At 42.8% G+C, this 23,820-nt stretch overlaps 1 protein-coding gene and 1 long non-coding RNA gene across 2 annotated transcripts; both read right to left on the bottom strand.

Moving 5' to 3' along the window:
• Positions 1 to 3,759: 3,759 nt before the first annotated feature.
• Positions 3,760 to 7,030, bottom strand: LOC307268058 (sterile alpha motif domain-containing protein 3-like; the record flags this gene model as incomplete). Its single annotated transcript, XM_080050578.1, has 6 exons — positions 6,950 to 7,030; positions 6,653 to 6,856; positions 6,085 to 6,256; positions 5,891 to 5,970; positions 5,449 to 5,607; positions 3,760 to 3,825 (listed from the first exon to the last, which is right to left on the bottom strand). Exons 1-6 carry the CDS (start codon positions 6,983 to 6,985, stop codon positions 3,760 to 3,762), a joined length of 717 nt encoding a protein of 238 aa, XP_079906704.1. The 5' UTR covers positions 6,986 to 7,030.
• A 10-nt stretch (positions 7,031 to 7,040) lies between these two features.
• Positions 7,041 to 7,536, bottom strand: LOC307268039. The gene is made up of 3 exons (XR_013845436.1): positions 7,465 to 7,536; positions 7,254 to 7,341; positions 7,041 to 7,129 (listed from the first exon to the last, which is right to left on the bottom strand). It is a non-coding gene; the product is annotated as an uncharacterized lncRNA (long non-coding RNA).
• Between the last annotated feature and the right edge of the window lie 16,284 nt (positions 7,537 to 23,820).

Below are 23,820 nucleotides of genomic sequence, written 5' to 3'. Positions count from 1 at the left end.
ATCCAGGCACTTCGCGACTTGGGGCAGGGATGGGACCCACAGCTCATGCGAAGTAAGTAGTTTCAACTAAGTGGTTCGGTCGAACTGTATTTGTGCCTGCTTTTATGTCTTTTGTAAATCACATGCATGCTTAAACTTGTTGAGGAAATATCTCTCATGCTTTCACTTTCTCTCTGTGGTCTCTCATTTTCATTTTTTTTTTCCTGAAGCCTGCAACAGGGCGTATGAGAACCTAAAAGCCCAATCCAGGATGGAGTCAGGGGGCAGTAAGGAGGTCATACTGAGGAGGAAGCTCATCACGAGCCGTCGAGATAGGGTGAGATATATTTTTATTAGCCTACCTTCCACAAAAAAATAAATAAACAAGCCTCAGTGCTAGGGCTGCATCTAACCATTATTTGAACAATCGATTAATCAGACCTCGCCCATACATTGTTACAAAGGCTGTAGTGAGACTGCCACCCGCGGCAGTTGATTTTATATACTATCTATGCCCACGAAATAAACGTGGCCGTTAGCAGTTTAAAACACGGCAAGGGCTAACGTGCTGCTATGTTTGGCTGTGCGCAGAGCACAGCCAAACATAGGGTCAGCCACAACTAGTCTCGCAAAGCCAGACCAAACTACAGCAAGTAGTAGGGTCTGGAAGCACTCTGTTTAGAGCCGTCTATTCGGGTGGGGAAACCGGGGGAAACTGGGCTAGCCTGTTTGTATTTGTTTAAACCAATCACAATCATCTAGGGCGGGGCTAACCCCGGGAAGCAGCAGCGGTGTCCTGCAAAATAGTGCCGGGGGGGGGACTTATTTTGATGGAACGTCTTCACGTCCAGAGACTGTCAGAGAAATGGCTAAACCCGCAAACGCCACACAAAAACTATTAAAGACAAAAGGAATATACATAGTGTGTTGCTTTCTAACCAGCATGTCAAGACACCATACACTTTAGCCCCCGAGGAGCTCACGGGATAACTTAACCGGAGTTAACTAGCCACCCACGTAGTGTTATCTCTGGTAACATTATCATCGGCGGTTGAGAGGACGGCTACGGCGGTCGAGTAGAATTTTTAGCATTCGAGAACTTATGTCACCACCTCCTATCGCTGTAGTCAGAGCCGTAGTCCGTCTGTTTACAGGCAGAACAGGGTTTTGACGTTGTGAGCGCTACACCAACTGCAGCAAGTAGCCGTAAGAGTTGCTAGGTGATAGTGGAAGCCGTTGGAATCTTTCCCCGTCGCTAAAACACCGCTGAATAGTCCCTAATTCACCAAAGAAAGGGAACGGCGGATCTTAATCTAGCTGGTTATAAGGTCCGGTGCTCAATTCAAACCCCCACGCTTCATTTTCCAGAGTTTATGAGGGTATTTCTGCCCGGGGGTAGTTGTACAATGAAGTTGGACAGCTAGGCTAAGCTAGGATGCATCCCGGACCGCCGCCGCCAATATTATTATCCCGAATTATCGCCACACTTTATTTCTGTCTACAGTAATGTGACTTCTCACACCCTGTGTGTGTGTGTGTGTGTGTGAGAGAGAGAGCGCTGCACATAAGCACACGGGTTGACTGTGAGCGAATTGTTTCCGAATTTGAGGGGGATCACAATAGGGGAAAGCCAGCAACCGGAATAGGAGGGGGCTGCGTAGCTTTTCGACGCAAGCGAATAGACGCTGGCGGAAGTGGTCATGCCAGACTAGCCACAACGGTAGAGTGACTGCCACAACGGTAGAGTGACTGTAGTGCAGAGTGGGTTGGATGCACGAGGCGGATTATTCTGCACATGCGTTAAAAAAAATAACACGTTAATTTCAGAAATGAATCACCCTGCGTTAGTTTTTTTCAATCGCTAAAACACAGTCTGCACTACCAACAGTCACTGGAGCTGAACAGTTCACTTCACCTGCAAAATAGGCTCATTGCAGCAAACACTATGAACCAGCCTCATTGAGATAACACATACTGTCACTCAGAACCTGCTCAGAGTAGAAACACAAGCATCAAACAACAATACACAAATGACAAACTTTTAACCTTTACAGTTTGAATAATTTGAGTTACTTCACACAAATTGCGTTATATTTTATTTTAATGAATGAGAGAAATTCTTTCACACAAAATAGTTTATTTTATAACAAACCATTTTTTTAGATAACAAAAATAAGTTAAAATCAGAAATTGCTTTAATAGATACATATTCTGTATATTTTATTGATAACATTTCCAAATGTAGTATGTATCTGTGTAAATATTCTATAATTGTAATACAGAAATCAATTCCTGTAATGTTGTCATTTACTGTAAGGGTGCAACTCTTACATTTTTGTTTGCTTGAAAATTCGTATTACAGATGCAACTTCAGATCTTTGCAGATTGCATTGCACCCTCAACCCTGCCTCTCTCAATGAGAGACCATGATTCACAACAGGGTCTATAAGTGTACTTACTGTACCCTTACTGTATTTCTTCAGAAATTATAGCTCAATGTCTTCTAGGTCTTCCTCCACACATCCAGTCTCACTGCTTCTCTTCTCCCTCCAACAACCTGTCTTCCTATTTTTGAGCGTTCCCTATACTGTATATACAGTATGTTCACTAAGAAGTCTAAAACAAGACACCTTCTTAGTGTTTCAGTTAAAATTGCAATCACTAGTGTTTGAAATTCACTAGGCTGATATCCATTCTGTTTTGAATGTGTGATTTACAGTTGTGACAGCATTGTCTTAGCATTTGAACAAAGTGCTAGAAATCCACAGTGTTGTGCAGGCTGTTGTTAAGCCATGAGATAAGTGTGTTAAGTTTTGAAAATTATGTTTAAGCAATGAAAAACGATGTAGAGTTTGGTCCACATGAACCGCTGCTGTGCATAGTGTAGTTAAGAGTTTTGCACTTGTCGTTCCAGTTGTGCCCACTGTGGTTTAGCAATCGAAAAAAACTGTAACACGTTAATTTTGACAGCCCTACTTATAACACATCTTGACCGGAATATTTCTTATCCCAAATATGATTTTATTCCTGGTCCTGTTTTGTTGGCAAAAAAAAAAAAAACTGTTCTACATGCTCACAATTTTTTTTTTAGCTCTTCAAGAAGAGGGTCAAGGTGGCCAAAACAATTCTCAGTCCAGAAGACTACCTGTTCCTAAAAGGCGCTGATCCTTGCTTGATGTCAGACGAGGAAAGCGATGAGGAAAAAACATTGTACAAATGTTCTTCCCCTGTGTGGCGTGTACCTCGCCTCAGCAACATCATCATGTCCTGCCAGTAGGAGCTAGACAAGAACAGGAGGAAGGGAGTGGATCCACGCTCAAGCCACCACCGGATTCCCTCAGGACAAGGGTCCAAAAGATCAGCCCCTGCCTCCAGGAAGGGGGAATATTACGTTCAAGAGGAGGAGGAGGAGGAAGTTTAGTCTTTATTTGTTATTGCCGGTGGTGGGTTGAATGTCGATCCACTCTCTTGGCTTTGTTGATGTGACAGTTTTTAGTTTTAATCTTGCCTTCACATGTCTTCGCTGCTTCCTGCGGACTACTTCGGAGATGTTGGCTGTTGCTGTGGCTCACGTTGTGGAGGGCGAGTCGTCCTGCAGGGGGTGGCGGTGCGGCCGCGTCCCCTGCTGTCCGTCCGTTTGTGGGGGGCTGCGTCACAGGTGTGGTGCGGTGTGTGTGCCCCCTCGTCACCGACGATGGGCATGCATATTGTCCTGCCTCTTCGATGCATTCTCCATGGGCGGGCGGGCGTCAGGGGACGCGGCCGTCCCTCTTTTTCATCTTATTTGTCCAGTAGAACTTTCTCTGTCATGGTTGGTGATCTGTCCTCCTCCAGTGCTCCTCTCTCCTGTGGAGTACCACAAGGATCTATTCTTGGCCCTATCCTTTTTTCATTGTACATGTTACCACTGGGGTCAATTATAGCCAGGCACAACCTTTCTTTTCATTGCTATGCAGATGATTTGCAAATATACCTGCCAGTGAGGCAAAACAATAACAGTGCACAATGTTTGTTGGATTGTATTGTTGACATTAAGCAATGGTTGGCCCATTGCTTAATTTAAATGAGCAATGATTTAAATCTTGATTTAAATGAGAAAAAATACGAATGTATCATGTTTGGGGATACTGCGACGGCTGACTTGGGCACCTTGTCCTCAAAAGTGTCTCCAACTGTCAAAAATCTGGGAGTGACCTTAGACAGCTACTTCAGGTTTGATAAACAAATTTGCAATGTTGTTAGAACCAGCTTTTTCCAGCTACGTCTTCTGGCCAAAGTCAAAATGTTTTTAAGCCGTTGTGACCTCGAGAGAGCCATCCACGCTCTTATAAATTCAAGGCTAGACTACTGCAATACGCTTTATTTTGGCGTCTCCAAGAAGTCGCTAAGTCGCCTGCAACTCGTGCAAAATGCTGCTGCCCGTCTTCTACACACTAAGAAATAGAGGTACGGGATTGGTCCTAAAAAGGTACAAACCCTTTGTCCCCCCCACAGTACCCTATCAGGGTACAACACTGTACCTTAAATACAGGTACATATTTGTACCTTCTAATTTGTACCTCTAAAAGAACATTTCTGTACCCCTTGTGACAAAAATGTACCTTTATGTCCTGGAACAAAAATGTACCCATTGGAAAGGTACATAATTTGTCCCTTATGAGGTACTGCTGGGGGGACAAGCCACTGTGTACCTTATGGCGGCAAAAGTGTACCCATAAATTCAAATACAAAACCATTTGTAATTTTTCAAAATACATTCTTTTATTTTACATTTATTTTTACAGTTTCAATTCATCAGTCTTTAACATTTAACGGTTAAAACTGAAAGCATCAGGCTCGATGAGCCGTTCATAAATCAGTTTTTACATTTAAATGGAAAACATTGCAGGTGTAAAGCAGGGGAAATGATCTAGCAAGCACAAAATGTTTCAATCAACCAATTTTCCTTTAAAAAAACCTCATTTAACAGTTAAAATGGAATGAGCATTCAAAATCAGTGTTAAATGTAAAACTTATCTAGCAAGCATTTAAACAAAATGTTTAAGCGCAACAAACAAGTTATCATCAACTGTATATGTGTCCAGTGATGTATGGTCAAGTTCAAGACCAGGTTTAATCAAAATCCAGTCACTGTCTAATTTTACATTATAAGCATGAAAATGTGAGTCAAAGGAAACTGGGATTAACATTTTACAGCACAGCACCCACAAAGTGTTGATGTTAAGAATGTACTTGATCTGCGCAAACACAGGAATTCTTTCAAGATGTACATGGTCTAATGGCAAAACATCTCTAATAGCATACTTCACGTTGTTTAGTGAAATTTGGGACACGCGCTGAATTTCTTTGCCCTCCCATTCTAAATCTCTGATCTGATTTCCTTTAAATGCATTCTGGAGGCCAATAGGAAGAGACAATAATGGTGTGCTCACTGATTTACCGGGCACTTTTTGCAAACAAAATGCATACTGAAGGCTGTGATGAAACCGTCTTCAATGCCCGTGTGCCCGTGCACTGGCACACGTCTACTCCGTCGACTTTCACCACGTTCAACGCTCTTCCGGCAATCGCCATTTTCCAGTCATTATCCAGCAGTCTTATGGTAGGATAGGGTGTAGCAGGGTCGCCCTACATGAAAGGAAATGATTATAATTTGTTACCAATCAGTCAATTTGTGAACTCATTGGCACTTTTATTGCAATCAAATCAAATTTGTCAACAGTTCTATTAGAGTCCTATGTTATTTATTTATTTGTTTTATTTTTCTTGGGGGGAAAAAAAGTTGAAATTTTTGTTGCCCCTGACAAGAAATTTGCATCATATTATATGAAAAAGTAAACAATTACTTTCTGTGCATATTTTTATGCAAGGTCTACTAGCAGTCATATTGTTGGATAATCCAGACGCTTACCTCTCCCATTGTAATGAAGTGTTCCACCTTTTCTTTGAAGATTAGTGGCAACAGGATCAGTCCGGCCCTGAAGTCGATTCCTGCAACACATAAAAATATAATACTTTCACAATCGCATGCATTTTCAACTGCACCTGGTGGTTATTACAGAGATCTAATTGCATCAGGTTAATAAGCAAGGTGATCATCACTACCTGGTACATCTTCAGCAAGGGCATCTTGTCTTGTTTCGTTGTACTGTTTTGCTATGGGAGATTTTCCCTTGGCAAGTTGAAGAACATTTGTCAGTACATTGGCGAACCCCTCCCTGAAGCGATCACCAAAGCCTTTTTGTGATTGATGAATCCGGTCAACCTCGTTGAAAAGCTGTAGAACACACGTATAGCACTTTATACTTTTTTTTCATAAAATACGATTTTTTAAACTGAAGTAGTGTGTATTGGCATACTTCTGTTTTATAAAAGCAATACCTCACTTCTGTCCAATATATGTACTCATCACAGTTAAGGGTGTCTCTACGGCTTTACTGTCATAGCCTATAATGAGCACATATCACTAAAGAAACACTTAAACCAACTTAATTGGGAGCTATGAATAAAGTTATCATACTGCCTTGAAAATATATAATGAAAAACTATTTGAAAACTGTATTACCTTACCTATATAACCTAACAGTTTGATTTCACTTCAATTTCTAATATCCAAAATAATTACATATAGATTGACAAAACTCCACTGTAACAGTTCGGCATTTCCACTCACTTCAGCAGGCATCCTCAGGTGTGGATATTTAATTAGAACATCCTCTACAGTCATTCCTTCCATAATCTCACGTCTTCTCCACGGAAATGTTCGGACCATCCGGTCATGGACAGTAGACATGTCTGGTTGGGTCTTCAGGTATTCGTTTTGAAGCACATTCACATGAGCCTCAATTGTGCTGGAGTCCTCGCCAACACCAATTTCCTTTGGCAAAAAGGACAGATAGATGCTAAAAGTCAGTGCACTCATTGTACACTAATACAGTACTGGTTGACAAACAATATCCTATGGACTTACATCAGTAAGACTTGCTGACATCCGACCGCTGAGCATCTGTGCTGAACCAGCAGATGCCGTAGTGGATTCAGACTGCTTTTTGTTGCCAAACTTCTCCTTCACCTTCCTTACTTCACAGTCGTTTACAAGAGGTGCACGTTCAGCCTTGAATTTACGTTTGAGGGACATGTGCCAGGTGTGCTAGTAAAAATTAAACACATTTGACACACTGTTATATTGCAGCAAGTAAGGAATGAGTAACAATACTGTTTTACAAACAAACATTAAATTTTTACTAAAAACTATTTAAAAAAATACAACTTACATAGCCGTTCCCCGTCACATCTCTTAGAAAAGGATATTTCACAACCAGCGCCTTGACAACCTGGGTGTATTCTGCATTGGTTGGATACCTAGCTCAAAGTTAGGAACAAACTCAAAGTCAATCCCTTAGTTTATGTCTTAAGATCAATTCACAATCAATGAAGGCAGCAAGTAGTCAAGTTCTATTAGCAGAAGTGGTTGTAAGTACTTACAGTGTATATTCTGCAACCATTTCATACAAGCCTCTGATTATGTTGTTGCGTAACTTTTGCACACACGGTCCCACTCCCCCAGCATCGAGCTTTGATTGAACATCTCGCGGGAATTTCGGAATGCCAATCCCCAGAGGAATTCGGTTGCGAGTTACTTCACTGCTGCAAGACAACAAGATGACATTAGTGCAGAAAGGCATAATATGTCCACAGTATGTGACAACCTATAAAATAAACTACATTTTAAAGAGGCAGCTAAAACATCATTCAATAGAAATTCCTCAACCAGCTATGTCTAAGTTAAGGCCTCTTCTTCCTGCTCACTCAGAAACTTAAGAGCTTGGTAATAAATCTAGAACCACACCCCATGCAAATGAGAAGACAACCACTACTATATACCCAAGCACGACGTTACCGTGAGAGATTTTTTTCTTAAAGCTGTCAAAGCTAGCAATGCCAGTTGGTCCACATGGATGTAACATTAACGGACCTGCCACAGCAAAAATAGGTTTCACTACCCAAGTTGGCAGGGGCTCCATTAGACCGCGCCAATACTGGTGCCCCTGCCAACTTGGGTAGTGCAACCCATTTTTAAATTCAGAGTGAGACTAAAATGTGCTTGATGTAACTAGCTAACATTTAAGGCAGCTATTGACGATTTAACAGATTTTACTAATTGCAATGTGGGCATTTTCAAATACAGAGTATGACTAAATGTGCTTGATGTAGCTAGCTAACATTTAACAAGGCAAATATTGACGTTTTTCAACGGCTTTGACTCATTGCAATGTGGGCGGCAAATGAACATTCGACTTCCCTTCGTTTTATTGAGCTACCACCATCTTATTTGATAACTGACTCTTGTTGGCCCTTGTAGGCCAGGTTAGTTAGCTTAACAGAGCTAAAAGGGCTACCGTTAAGGCACAATGGACACTTTGCCGAACAACCGTTGCTATGTGGTTGGTGTTTGCGCACCCTTTGACACTGAATGTCTAAAGTTAGCTTGCTAACAAAAATGTTACAACCATTTACTTACCCCTGAATTTTCTGCTCTCTTCTTCGTTTATGTTAATTCCTGCTTCCGAACATTTTTTTATAAGTTGCTCCGTTGATAGGGTCGATAAACTGTTGGTCGCCATGCTGTCATCATATCCATAGCCACTGACTTGACAGAAATGAACCAGACGATCCACAGTTGTACACGTTAGTTTCCGAGTAATTTCATTGGACGAGAGGCATTGAATGCGCGCGGAGGCGCGGAGTGACTCCAACAACTGACAAAATCCCTCCGCTCAATTCAGAGCTGGACGAGCTGCACCTGTGTGCCCTACTTTATGTCCGTAGTGGTGCCTCGGGTTGACTTGGCGGTGACTGTGTCCGCTGTGTCCCGTCTGCGAGGTCAGCGCGCTGACACACACACACACACACACACACGGCGGCGCTCCGGGCGCACACACAAACACACACACACACACACACACGGCGGCGCTCCGGGCGAAGCAGGCGTAGCTTTGCTTTTCCACATCATAGTAGAAATGCACTCAAACGATGAAAAATGAAGCATGGTGGTTTGGATGGCGCAGCGGACCTTATACCAGCCACATTGAGAGCCGAAATTTATTTTCTTATGTGATTTTCACGGGACAACATCGGGCGCCATTATGCAGCCTACCAGAGTAAACACTGTTGGCTAATTGAAATGCAATGTAACCACAACCTGAAAAACATTTGTTTTGATTATTTTAACCTATAGATCAGGGGGCACTAAACAAAACGCTGAGGGCTACTTGTTCAGTATAATTTTCGAAATATATATTTGAACAGTTTACAGTGTACATTATGCATTAACATAAGACTTTATGTTATCATAGCCTATAGGGCTAGTTAATTCCATTTAAAAATTAAATCAGGGCAAGGAGTGGATTTGGATTAATAATCATTTATTAATGATTTATTAGGCTAATTGAAAAAGTTTCCTCATATTTTTTAAATGTTACATGTATTGAGAGAGGGGGAACCATTCTCTATTTAGATCACTGGTTGCTACATTGATTGCCTGTACCTTAAGCTTTTTAAAGTACAATTTTGTACCCATTGACGGCAGCAATGCTTTTGTACCTTAAAAATCAAACAAAGGTACACAGTTGTCACCTTCAGGACCATTTCAGTACCTTACAGGGTACTTTTCTGAAAAATGTACCTTTAGGTACGGAAATGATACCTCCATTTCTCTGTGTGTAACCAACACCAACAGACGGCAGCACATCACACCAGTTCTTAACTCCCTACATTGGCTTCCTGTCCTTTTTAGAATTGATTTTAAACTTTTAGTTTTAGTTTTTAAAGCTGTTAACGGCCTCGCTCCACCATATTTATTTGAGCTTTTAACCATCCGAAATCCTGGTCGAGTCCTGAGGTCCACTGATCAACTGTTGCTGGAAGTGCCCAGGTCAAGATACAAGCACTGGGGTGACCGAGCCTTTTCTGTTGCTGCCCCCAGGCTCTGGAATTAGCTCCCCACTGACATGCGTCTCATTTCTGACCTGGGCCTCTTTAAATCCAGGCTAAAAACCTATTTATTCAGGATGGCTTTTAATACACAGTAGCGTGATGACACTTTGATCTTGATCTTGTTTGATTTTGTCTTGTTTGATTTTATCTTATCGTGTTTTATCTTGCTCAATCCTGTAAAGCACTTTGGTCCACCGAAAGGACTGTTGTAAAGGGCTGTATAAATAAAGTACATTACATTACAAGTTCACAAATTAAAAACATTTTGTAAATTCAAATGTATCAGTTTTTATATAAATGTAACAACATCCAAACACATTTTTGATGAAAATTGCAAATCTTTTTTAAATTAATATATTTATGGATTTATATTACATTTATTTAAAACAAGACACATTTGTGTGTGGATCGGAAATGTGTTTGTGAAACTTTTTATTATAGATGGATTTATTTTACATTTATATATGACAGTATCCATTTGTGTGTGCATTGAAATGTATTTGTGAGAAGAGAGTCATTTATATATAAATCACAAAATACAAGTGTGAATCCTTCTCTGTGCATTCATTAATATTGAGACTGATTTCACTCCATACTCTGCTGCAAGAGCAGCAGGGATAAATCCAACCATTATTCAAGATCTAATTACTGAGCTGGGATCAAAGACGTCCCTTCCCACATATGGAATTGTGACGAAACAGGGGTCCAGGACCATTTCCTTTCGTCAAGTGTGATTACAGAGGTGGGGAGCGCCTGCTATGAGGTGACGTCAGGTGAAAAGGGGGAAACCACTACAGCATTGGCCAGCTTTAATGCTGTTGGTCACTACGGTCCCCTCTTGGTTATTTTCAAAGCCAAGAGACTAAAACCGGAAAGGCTCTACATCGTAATTTTGGGTATGATACCTATGAACTGAAGAGGGGTGATTTTTCTCGGGATTGATCTCATTTGCCTGCTGTCGAAGTGATGGACATTACGAACTTCCTTGTTCTTCAGACGTCCTACTATACGGCGAACCAAATGAAGGCTTACAAGAGTGAAGGCTTTCAATTACTTTGTGTGTGGATGGGTCCATGACCTCGGCACCAAAGAGGCCTTTAATAAATGCAGACTTGTTTTTGCCCGGGTGAGTAAATGTTTTATTATTTTTTATATATCTAACATTAGGCTCAATGTAGTCTCGCAAAGCCAGACCAAACTACAGCAAGTAGTAGGGTCTGGAAGCACTCTGTTTAGAGCAGTCTATTCGGGTGGGGAAACCGGGGGAAACTGGACTGGCCTGTTTGTATTTGTTTAAACCAATCACAATCATCTAGGGCGGGGCTAACCCCGGGAAGCAGCAGCGGTGTCCTGCAAAATAGTGCCGGGGGGGGGACTTATTTTGATGGAACGTCTTCACGTCCAGAGACTGTCAGAGAAATGGCTAAACCCGCAAACGCCACACAAAAACTATTAAAGACAAAAGGAATATACATAGTGTGTTGCTTTCTAACCAGCATATCAAGACACCATACACTTTAGCCCCCGAGGAGCTCACGGGATAACTTAACCGGAGTTAACTAGCCACCCACGTAGTGTTATCTCTGGTAACATTATCATCGGCGGTTGAGAGGACGGCTACGGCGGTCGAGTAGAATTTTTAGCATTCGAGAACTTATGTCACCACCTCCTATCGCTGTAGTCAGAGCCGTAGTCCGTCTGTTTACAGGCAGAACAGGGTTTTGACGTTGTGAGCGCTACACCAACTGCAGCAAGTAGCCGTAAGAGTTGCTAGGTGATAGTGGAAGCCGTTGGAATCTTTCCCCGTCGCTAAAACACCGCTGCATAGTCCCTAATTCACCAAAGAAAGGGAACGGCGGATCTTAATCTAACTGGTTATAAGGTCCGGTGCTCAATTCAAACCCCCACGCTTCATTTTCCAGAGTTTATGAGGGTATTTCTGCCCGGGGGTAGTTGTACAATGAAGTTGGACAGCTAGGCTAAGCTAGGATGCATCCCGGACCGCCGCCGCCAATATTATTATCCCGAAGTATCGCCACACTTTATTTCTGTCTACAGTAATGTGACTTCTCACACCCTGTGTGTGTGTGTGTGTGTGTGTGTGTGTGTGTGTGTGTGTGTGTGAGAGAGAGAGCGCTGCACATAAGCACACGGGTTGACTGTGAGCGAATTGTTTCCGAATTTGAGGGGGATCACAATAGGGGAAAGCCAGCAACCGGAAAAGGAGGGGGCTGCGTCAGGGCTGCGTAGCTTTTCGACGCAAGCGAATAGACGCTGGCGGAAGTGGTCATGCCAGACTAGGCTCAATGTGACAGTTCACTCTGCTGTAAGCCTTATGCCACGGCTTCATTTGGTTCATTAATTTACTGGGGCCGTATTCACAAAACATTTTAAGGCTAAGAGTACGTCCTAACGTGCTGATTTAGGAGTAACTCTCAAAAATAAGGGGCGTTTCACTCCTAATTTTAGGACTCCAAACTTTTTAAAGGGGACATATTATGAAAAACAAAACATTGCAGGTGTTTGGGCACCCTTTTAGGTTATTGGGGTCTCTACCAGCACACACAAGCTTCAAAAAAACAAATGTGTCAGTTTCTTCAGGGATGCTTTTTTAGAAAAAAGGGGGATTTGAAGGTTTCTTCCAAAAAACACAGACTGGTGACGAAACCGGTCGGTTTTCATTACCATAAATACTCCCACGGGAAAGCTTACCAGAAACTCGGTAGTTGATTGGCAAATCAAGACGCCCCGTTGGTAATCACACACAGCTGAGCCTCCACTCGCTCATGCAACAACAGAGGAGAAGCAAGCTGCAGTGTTAGCTCATCCTCAAGCTACCATCACACCCCAGCCTCGAAGCAGACCGGGGCTGAATGGATTTACTTCATTTTTTGTTTGGCTATGCCCAGCAAAGGTTGGCAATCTAGTGTGATCTGCTGTTATACTGGAGTGTGGAGGAGATTGTGCCTGGAAGACAGAGAGACACCATCTCTCCTCTGGAAATGTAAGTAGTCCTATTTAAAAACAAATCTGTCAGTTTATGAGTTCAATGTGTGTAATGTGCTTTAATTTATCCCTCCTATAATAACCAACGCCAACTGAAACGAGAGAATGTCTCTGGGTTAAGTAGTTAGCGTTAGCGCCCGTTAGCTTTTATGCTAACGGTTAGATCTGTGAGTCTGCCCCTGTGTGAAAACAGACTGTGAAACTGTATGGTGTGTTGGAAACTGAAGAGTATTTGTTTGTTGTTGACAGTGTGTAGTTATGCAAGCAGTCGTGGTACATGCAGCAGTAGGCCTATTACATCTCCAGTGTCATATAATAGACAGGAATAGCCTACTGTAAGTTGCCTCTGCTGCTGTTTGTTTCCTGTCCATTATATTTCAAAAAGCACACAGTATCACTCAGAACTCGTTTCTTCTTGAGCAAGGGCTATACTGAACTTATTAGTGGCCCATCTTATTTAATAATGGAAGAAAAAATATATTTTCATTAGTTTGTAGCTTTGCCATAACTACAGATGTATCATGTATGTAGGCTACACATGATGTAACATTGAATGTGTCATGTTTTACAGCTATCTGGGTGACCTGACGGAGCGTTGACCCACAAGGACCGTCACACTATCTGTTCCATCAGAGGACTGTTCACTGGGTGGAACAGGTGGTCTTCTTCAGGGCCCACCAGCAACAACTGGACAGTTACATACAATATGGCTTTGCTTCTGTTTGAATTATGTACACTTTATATTTCCATTTCACTGGCTATGAATAAACTGCTTTATTTTTAAGTATGGTTTTGGTCATTTTAAAATGTAATGATACTGTTTCAAAGAAAACATCTTCAGAGAGATAAAGGGTTGAATTAAAAAACTTATAAGTCAATGCATGTAGATCGGTCTGAAAACTAGTCCAACATCCTGACTATGAAAATGTGAGTTTCAAGTAATCCTTTACTACACGAAGCAAACAGTGACAGTAAGCAACACAATACATGTTTTAACAGTAAAACTTTATTATAAATGAGTGATCACAATACAAATGATACATTACCTACTAGATATTGAAAGGGTGTCAGATAATTTGCAGCTCTGACTGTAATTGTTTCTATATATTTTTTTTTTTTACAAAAGATAATGTCTTTCAAGTGGATCTTGACATGATACATTCCTTTCCTGCCACGTTACTGTACATTTACAGCATGGCTTCACAACCAAAGCTTTTTCACTCCACTGGGTTGTAGATTATTCCCCAGTTTAACCTGTAGAGACATACATAAAATGTTGTATGTTACAAGTTTAGAGAGTTTATTCATAAATACTTAACTCATATTCTGTTACTGACTGTGACATATTTAAACTGTATTTACCTGAGGATAATGTCAGGGAAACCAGAAATCTTGATGCAATTTTCACAGTTTTCAGCTCAGACTCCTGCCTGACCAGGTTCAGTTGTAAAGCTTTTGGTTTAGAAGTGATAAGTGTGCTGATATTTGCTGTAGAAATGAAGGTAAACATGGTAACATCGATCTCCATGCTGCATTGGCCAAAAGTAAACAAAACTGACAGCTGGGCGTGTGCCATGCCCATATAGGTAGGTATAGAGTAAATGAGCAGGGCGGTGCATGCACGCCCATGTAGATAGGAGGGGGGTAGATGTCAAAACCAAATTTTTTAGGGAGAGGCCAAAAAAGGCCTGAAAAGGCAATGAAGAAATGGGCATTGGTAGAAAACTAATGGGCTTTTTGTACAATAGACCATTAAAACCTTTTCTAGTAGACCTCGGAAATACACATTTAAACCCGAGTTTTTGCATAATATGTCCCCTTTAAGATGACTGTAATTCACAAAGCATTTTAGTGCTAAAACTAGCTCCTAAATCTATGAAAAGCTAGGAGAGGACTTCTAAGCCACTAAGAGTAGATCAGACAACCATTTGATGGTGTTTTGGAGAGATGCAATGCTTGTGAGCTTTACAAAAGGTACCTTAATAGCTGTAAGGGTTTAATGATCTTAGTAAAGCTATATTTAGAAAGTGTAGACACATTTATATTTATTACATTTATATAAAACATTATTTATTAAGTCCCTTTTCCTGCAGTTGCTTTGGGTTTATGATGCACTGAAAGTTACTGTTGGTGTCATGTTTGGGTTTAATTTGTTACTACTGTAGACTAGGCCTATATGTGGCGCTTCGCAGCATCTCCTCCGTTCCACAGATCCGCTACTGTATAGTTGCGCGTCTCGCCTTTTTCCTTCCGCATGCACTTTACGATTTCGCCGGCTGTTGTTTCTAAATGGTGAATTTCCCGGTTCATTGCTGTCTGGCTATTGCTGCATAGTCCGCCTTTGAGAGAAATACAGTGAGAGTGCACGGTGTGCAGCTGTTCAATGAGGATATTTTTTCCGATTCAAATATTGTAAAATTTAAAATGAATAGACCTACGTGACGCTATTGTAGGTTAATTGTGAACGAATGTGTGGGAAACCCTGCAGTATCTTGGTTTCATGTTAAATCACTTGTCATTATTGTATATAAAAACTCTTTACTTTAATACAGCGACACAATATGGACATCTCCCACAGTGTTTCTATCATAAATTCACTCTTAGCTCTCATTCCCTCTCAGTCAATCATCGTGGGCATAGAAGGTATGAACATGACATCATCCATAGCAACAGGGTCAACACCGCCCTCTAGTCTTAGCTTAGGAGTCCCTCCCATTCCTTAGTAAAAGTTGGTCTAAGAACATTACGTGCTCCTTAGGAGTACTCTAAGCGCTAAGATAAAATGTTTTGTGAATACGGCCCCTGATCAATAAGTTTACTGATTTAACTAGTTTCCTCAGTGAGAATGTATCGCTCAGACAATATTGTCAGGTCAGCGGGATTTCCAAAGGTGTAGTTTCCTTAAAGGGCAGCGCTCTAAGAGCTGAATTTAAGATCAAACTCTGTTTGTACTTAAATAAAGACCACAACCCAAGGATTGTTTAACACAACACTTTAGCTCAAACAAAATAATGCTTGGTATAATATGCATGTTATATCAATTATTAGCTAATCCAATCAACCTTTATGTCTCTGTCATACATACAATACTAATTATAATACTAATACAGATTGTCATTTCGCGAATGGTGTGACGTCATCTGAAAACAACCTATTGTTTTGTTGCAGATGTCTGGCCACTGGAGACTCATTTACCACAATAGCCTACAGCTACAGGGTAGGCATCTCCACTGTGTCGAAAATTGTTGGTGAGGTGACCGACGCCATCTGGGAAGCTCTCCTCCCCGACTTCATGCCAGTGCCTACCACTGAAGACTGGCAGACCATCGCAGGGGATTTTTAGCAACGATGGAACTTTCCGTGTGTTCACATCGTATTGCAGGCCCCAGTTAATGCTGGGTCTGCATACTTTAATTATAAAGGCACCCACTCTATTGTCCTGATGGCCCTGGTCGATGCCAACTACATGTTCAGGGTCATAGATGTAGGAGCATTTGGCAGAAACAGTGATGGTGGCATTCTGTCAAACTCTCCTCTCGGAAGAGGTCTGAGGGAGGGCACGCGGGGGAAACCAGAAGACAGGCCATTACCCGGAGCTGAGCTACTGGGACCGATGCCACATGTTATCGTGGGAGATGAGGCCTTTCCTCTACAGTGGCTCCTGATGCACCCATTTCCTGGCCGAACCTCCCCAGAGAAGAGCGCATCTACAATTACCGCCTCTCTCGTGCCCGCAGGATTATGGAGAACGCCTTCGGTATCCTTACCATCCAGTGGCGCCTGTTCCACCACGTAACAGGGATCCTCCCAGAGAAGGCGGTTTATGTCCCGGTAACTGTTTAGGTAACAATTGAAAATGTCAGGGAAATCACTAACCGCAATAATAATTTGCTTGTCCATCTTTTTTTATCTTAAATTTTCAACCGCCTCGTCAAAAAGATAAACAGTTCTCAACTGTTCCAACGGCTCCTGCTCTTTGTGTGTGTGTCTCTCTCTGTGTGTGTCGGCGGTGGAGAGATGCAATACATCAGGTCGGCAATACGTCATCTGGACCGAACTCTCGTGACCACGCTCCCTTTGGGGGGAAAACAATACGGCTACTCCATAGACATAGACAGCGCGATCATTCAAAATAAGCCGTTATAGCTAAAATCTGCAATGTCCTGAGCTGTTGTGTGGTTTACATGGTAAAAAACAAACATCATGGTTTTATTCCTTCGCCATGCCCCCAAAAATTCCCCTAAATAAGGGCTGTATGACAGCAGGAAGCTCCCGGCTTCCCCCGTGCTCTGCATTTCAGTGGGAGTTTGCTATCGTAATGAGCCGTTAGGACCGTTGGTACAGTCTAGTCAAGGCATTGCGCTATACTATTAACATAGTAAGCATTATTACAGACAACACAACTTAAAATAACAATTATTTCACGTGTAATCAGCTTACATAGAGACTCAGTGAGGTGAAGATATATATCAGGGCATGATATCTCTGGCCAATGGGTCGGATCATTGCGCCAGCTTGATGCTGAGAGACTAAAAAGACATGGTTTTAGATTGACCAAATTAATCATTTATAAGTGTCTTTAACGTTATCCAGCCAGCAGAGTTGTTGTAAAGGATTTTGACATTGTGTCGGTCGGTCAAATTTTAACTTATTTACCTCTGATCGTTTTCTTTTTGTGCTGTTTTGGACCGCAATTTTGCATTATAGTCAATGGCACGTTCGGTTTGTTTTCCCCCCAAAGGGGGCGTGGCCTGATTACCGACCTGATGTATGCAGCAGAAACTACTACGCACTAGGGGTGTAACGATACACGTATTTGTACCGTACCGTGACGGTACAGGCACGTATTTGGTGTTACAGAGGTGGTCCGTTCGTGGCGTACATAGCGTTAATATATGGCGAATGTACAGGCTTGTTTTGCGGTGTGGAACTTAAAACTTGTAGTCGGAGTTCCCCCCGGACCATTTAGCCTCCGCCTCGCTCGCACGTGCGCAGCATGGACATATAAAGAAATAGACACCTTATTGAAACATGGCGCCCATTCATTCCTATGAAAGCTGCTCATTGCCGCAGGGAAGCCACAAGGAAGTGTTAATGCGGAAATTCATACGGCCCAAAAGCATGACGTAGCGGACTGGTAGCGGATGTAGAATAATTCTCGTTCTGTAGCATCTAGCATTGTAAGCTAAAGGTTTTAGCGAGCACAGTTGTATTGCTTACCGACCATGGTCGTATAAGTCACTAACCCCCCTGATGATTCGCTATATGTGATCTTTAAATTACACTCCGTTTTTGTAAAGTAATACAGTGGTGAACAAGTTCTAAAAGAAGATTCCTCCAGCCATCTAAACCAAACTAGTGGGCTAGCGCTGTTTTGATAGCGTGTGTTACATCTTTATAGGTCCATGGCGTCCATGGATGGTGCTTAAAGAGGACCTATTATACTACTTTTCTGGTCTTAATTTCTTGTTTTACACTGCTATAGAGCAACCTGACACGAATCACATCACAAAAAACTATGTAGATTTTCGGGAAGCTCTTTCTCTTATTTTGGCGATCCAGCACGTCCTGTCAACACTTGAGTGTGTGTGCTTCGGCCATCTCCGCTCCCTCCGCCTGTGCTTCGGCAATCTCCGCTCCCCTCCCCCCCCCCTCCTGCAAACCCCACTCCGTTGTGATTGGTTACCTTCCCTCCGGAACACTTTCAGTGGCGGGAAGCGCGAGCATGGACCTATAAGGGCGCGAGGCAGACGCGAACAGGGAAGTGACAGCATTACCATACATGGAAACATCCGCGTAGTGACGTCACAAAGTTTCATGCGACGTCACGAAGTTACAAAGGGTAGACCGCTTTGAACACGTGACTTCTCGACTGGCTAGAATAGTGTTTAGTGCTCTGCACAGACGGTCAGCAGGGAATACGTCGAAATGCATGTAAGTCATTATTTGATAATTTAGTATGGTTAAGCATGACTATGAATCATCATAACAACATTTATAGGTCATAAAAGTAAAATGTTCAAATGCTTAAGTGAACTTTATACGTTTACTTATGAGACCAAAAACCTCAGACACGAGAAGTTAATGGAGCCGTGCACCTGGCAATGAGTATGGCAAAGACCTATAAAGAAAGCACTGAGCCCTCTCGGAGACCGGGCAGAAAACCGAAACATTTGTTTCACTACGACTCTGTTCAGCTGCCCACGGCTGCCCACTCCCTCCTCCTCCCTCGAAAACCAACTGAAAGCCGTTGGGCTAATAAAACGCTTGACGTGGCGTTTTGAAATGAAAAAACTTCAGTTTCAATAGTATATGGTCTAAAGAGAAGTATGAGCCTATGATTGATATTCAGAAAAATTTCGCGGAGACACAATCTTGTTCGCCGCTTGTACTGTGTGGACAGGGAAATCTGCCTACGGGCCGTATGAAAATAAGCTCCACCCGCCAGCCCCATTCACAGCATGCAGTACCAATGGTTTGGCCACTTGTCCATGCTGGCTGCTCGGAAAAGGCAGTGTCCTGGGGCCCTGGTGCGCAGTAGCAGCCAGCGATTTAGGCCGTTTCTCAATTCGCGTTCTTTTCTGTACTTGTGAACTTGCGTTCTCGTAAAACGTCATCAACCGTAGCCCAAGTACTGTTCCAATTCAAAGTTCGCATCAAGTCAAGTACCCGGAAGTGTTCCTGATGTGTTCTTCAACTGGCCATTCTATCGAGGATGCATCGGTGGTGACTTGTGCGGACTTGGGGCTGTTAGATATCCCAGAATGCATTTCGCAGCGTAGTAGCAGAGCAAGGAGGCAGAGGCGGACAAGGCGGAAAAACCCACAACTGTAAGCGTAATTATTACTGTTTTATAAATACTACTTTTGTTTCAGAATACCGGTATGTTGTTATGAAGTTTTTATTAGATGATCATTTAATTCTCCAACCTGTCAAATCCTACTTAGCTCCGTAAACGTCCGACTGCTAGCTTGCCCAGCTGTCCCACGGGATTTCTAGCTTCCCCCGCGGGACAGCTAGCTTGCCCCGGGGGATTTCTAGCTTCCCCCGCGGTACAGCTAGCTTGCCCCGGGGGATTTCTAGCTTCCCCCGCGGTACAGCTAGCTTGCCCCGGGGGACTTCTAGCTTCCCCCTGGGACAGGGACAGCTAGTCCCGTTTGGGGGTGCAAAGTTGTGGTTCATAACCGTATGGTGAATTGCCCTAATGTGGGACACTGCTTAACCTGGGATACCTAAGGTCCATCGCATTTATCTCCTATTTCTGACACATGTTAATAGATAATATTGTTGTCAAATCAAAGCAGGGGTTCCCTGTGATTGAAATCACAAATCAATGCTAAGGCTCTACATTTGAATGGTATCATGTATTGGTCAAATGTATTGGCTTGATATGTTAATATATTACATAAGTTGTAATTGCAAATACTGTCCTCACCCTATGTTTTTTATGTATACTTTATTATACTAGCTATGTTTTTTGAGCAAATTGTTTTGATAGCAACAGTGTTTTTTATATTTTACATTCACATGTATACTGGCAAATTCAGTTACAAATGGACTTCAGGAGGCAAGAGTTTCAAGAAGAAAATCGCTACTTTATTTAGCATAAAAAACAGAAGATGTCTGCTGAAAGTTGACTCATTTATAGACTTCAAACATGGTTAAACTCAACATGCCAAGCAAGTTAAAATCAGCTAATTTAAATATTAAAAACTGTACACAGAGGAGAATAAAACATGTCATTACAAATATGTACATTTATTTACAAAGCTAGGAATATTTACAAACCATGTTCTTATTATTATCTCCAGAGACCTAAGGAAGATGGCCCACCAGCATGTTCTGATGATCCCAAACAACCTCTCCACAATGTTGCGCCCTCTGGCCTTTTGTACCGGGCTTCAATATGACCTGGTAATCAAAATTCACATGGATGGGTGGCGGTAGAGCCTAATGATGGCCACGGGACGCTGCAGGCAGGAGTACCCTCCATCACCCAGCAAGAAGTAGGTGGGTACAGGGCCTAATTGTAGAACGGGGAACGCCGGAGCACGAGAGCATCATGCACCGACCCCGGGTTCCCGATGTAAATGTCTATACATTTGCTCTTAGCATCACAGATACCCTGCAGGATGATGGAAGTGAAGAGCTTCCTGTTAAAGTAGCTTTTCTTCTGTTCTGCAGGTGGCAGAACTCTGACATGGCACCCATCAATGCCCCGGCAGCAGATCTGAAGGCCGAGCAAAGCCTGCCCCCACCTCCTCCATCTCCTCTGGCTTGGGGAAATGGATGACCCGATGGAGGATGGCCTCCACCACGCCATGGACCGTCACCCTGCACAACGCACCACAGGCCAGCTTGAATTTGGGACGCTGCTGGCCTTGCTGCCCCGGCCGGAAGAAAGCCCATGGATGGAGCCATGAGGTCGAGGTGCTGATGGGGGTAGCCTGTCGAAGCTATCCCTGGAGAGCCTGAAGGCTGGCTTCAGGTCCCCCTCCAGAAAAGAAGACAGCCAGGATAGGCACTGGGGTGTTGAGCTTTGTGTACAGCTGTGAGCTGCTTCTAAAAATAATAATAAATATATTTTTAACATCGTTGATTCAGTTATTTACTATTTATATTATTTATGTTTATTGTGTGTGTGTATATATAGCCCTGGAAAATAATTAAGAGACCACTCCAAATCTTCAGTGTCTCTTGTTTTATTTTTAAGAGGCATATGTTTGGCTTAAAATTAACATTTTGATTTTATACTATAAAGTACTGACAACATTTCTTCCAAATTCACAATTAAAGTATTGTCATTCAGACCATTTTCAATAAGTAATTTAGAGATAAGAAATTTTAAGAAAAATCCGGAGTGGTCTCTTAATTTTTTCCGGCGCTATATATATTTACTATTGATAGATAGATATACCAGTATATGCCATGCTTATTTGTTTATTTTAAGTACAATCAATTGCAATTATGTATTTAATATGTATTGTCTGCTAAGAAGTGTTAAAGTCTATCAGAATTAAAAAATCCATTAAACATTTTACTTGTTTGATCAGTAAAGGGCCTATGAATTATTACATGCCTAGGTTTTTTTAAAACATTTTAGCCTGTTATATATGTTGTGTGTAGCTTTAAGGGGCTTCAACTTTCCACCCTGTGGTAAAATGATAATTAACTCATTACAGTCAAGTGTATTTATCAATATTAAACGATAAATTGAAAGGTTAAAAACAAGCCATAACAATAAAACACATACGACGTGAGATAGACAACTGAGGCAATGACGGATTACCGCATGGGCAAAGTGGGCACATGTCCAGGGCCCTGGCCAATAGGGGGGCCCTTGATTTTTTTTTTTTTAATTAAAATTTTTTGACGGGGGTTTCCCCCCTGGGAATGGGTCGTAAAAAGTCGGGTTGTTTTATATTCGGGGTCTTATATTCGGCCGGGACAAGCGTGTGTGCGCTTGGAGAGAGAACGATGTGTCTAGAGAAAAAAAGGCACGGAAATGGCCAAAGAGCTCCACATCCCCACTGAAATCAAAGCCTCGACTCATTGTGTTGCGAGTCAACGTGTCAGAGGCACGAATCGGTACAGCGATCGACCTACAGTGGCTTTTCTGCTGTGGCAGTTGTAGTGAGGAGAGTTTGCCAACTGTGCGTTCCCTTTACGCACCAGTACCAGTGTAACGAGCGAGGCGGTTGTTTCACTTTACAGTTAGTCGGCAGTGAGATTGGGGTATCCAGGCTCGGGACATGCAATCAGATCGCGGAGCCTGTCCCCTCGACACCCGTTAACGTGCAGGAATCCCCTGTGATCATTTAGTTTTAAACCACAGAGTGTGTCTGTCTCACTGTGAACGACACCAACACAGCGTTTCACCGGGTGACGCGCTCCTTCGCTCAGACATTGAGTGTAGGCTCCGAGGGGGGCAAGGGTGGGCCAAAAAGCAGGCGCAGAGATCTTACAAAGGCAAAAAAAATCTGCTCGCGCGCTTAGCGCGCGCTCGCATCGTCGGTGTCTCTGCCCCAATCTAACTGTCTAGTAGGCTCCGGCGCAAAGAATCTCTTTCTCTTGCGCAGCACCGGAGAGACTTTATAGAATTGTATTTCGCTATATCTCTCTCTTTGTCTCTCTAGGCCATGCACTGCATTATAATGTGTGTGATTGTGGATTGCACGGTGTGCTAGTGCGTGTATTTGCGTGTTGGTAGGGGTCCATGACTGGTTTGTGTCCAGGGCCCGTGGTCATGTTAATCCGTCCTTGAACTGAGGAGGGCTCGTCTCCACCGCATCCCAGCTCTGTAGCACAGTTAACGAGCCGAGGTGATGACGCCATCGAGTCCGCTGCCGTTCCAATTGCAGGTGCGTGCTCCCGTTCTCGGAAGTTTGTACTTAGAAGTCCGGACTTGCAAGTTCGAACTTCGAAGTCCGCAAGTCCGTACTCTGTGTACTTGGAATTGAGAAACGGCCTTAGAGTCTGTTATCTCCATGGTGAGCACAGCATGAGGGTGCAGTGTTGCTAACTTAGCGACTTTTGAGACCCCTCTGGCAGCAAGACGGCGACATCTCAAACGAGGCCATAAACTCCCCCGTCCCAGAGCACTGACACACTTGCGCAGCAGCCCCTCCCAGCTGCGGTCAGAGCAGGAGATACACACCTCTCCGCTCAAGTGTTCCGTTTGCATCCCTACTAGCAGTTGTAGTAGGCTACCCCTCCTTTCTTTTACAGTCTATGAGTAGTGCAAATAACAATGTTATACAGTGCTATCTAACAGAGAGCAAACTGCATGGCGAAAGTCAACAGGAAACCGGAGCTCGCAGGCGCACCCCTGTCATTCAA

The sequence above is a fragment of the Ammodytes marinus genome (assembly GCF_949987685.1).
Source record: "Ammodytes marinus genome assembly, chromosome: 21".
Taxonomy (NCBI): Eukaryota; Metazoa; Chordata; class Actinopteri; order Uranoscopiformes; family Ammodytidae; genus Ammodytes; species Ammodytes marinus.
This window is presented reverse-complemented; position numbering and strand designations above follow the sequence as displayed.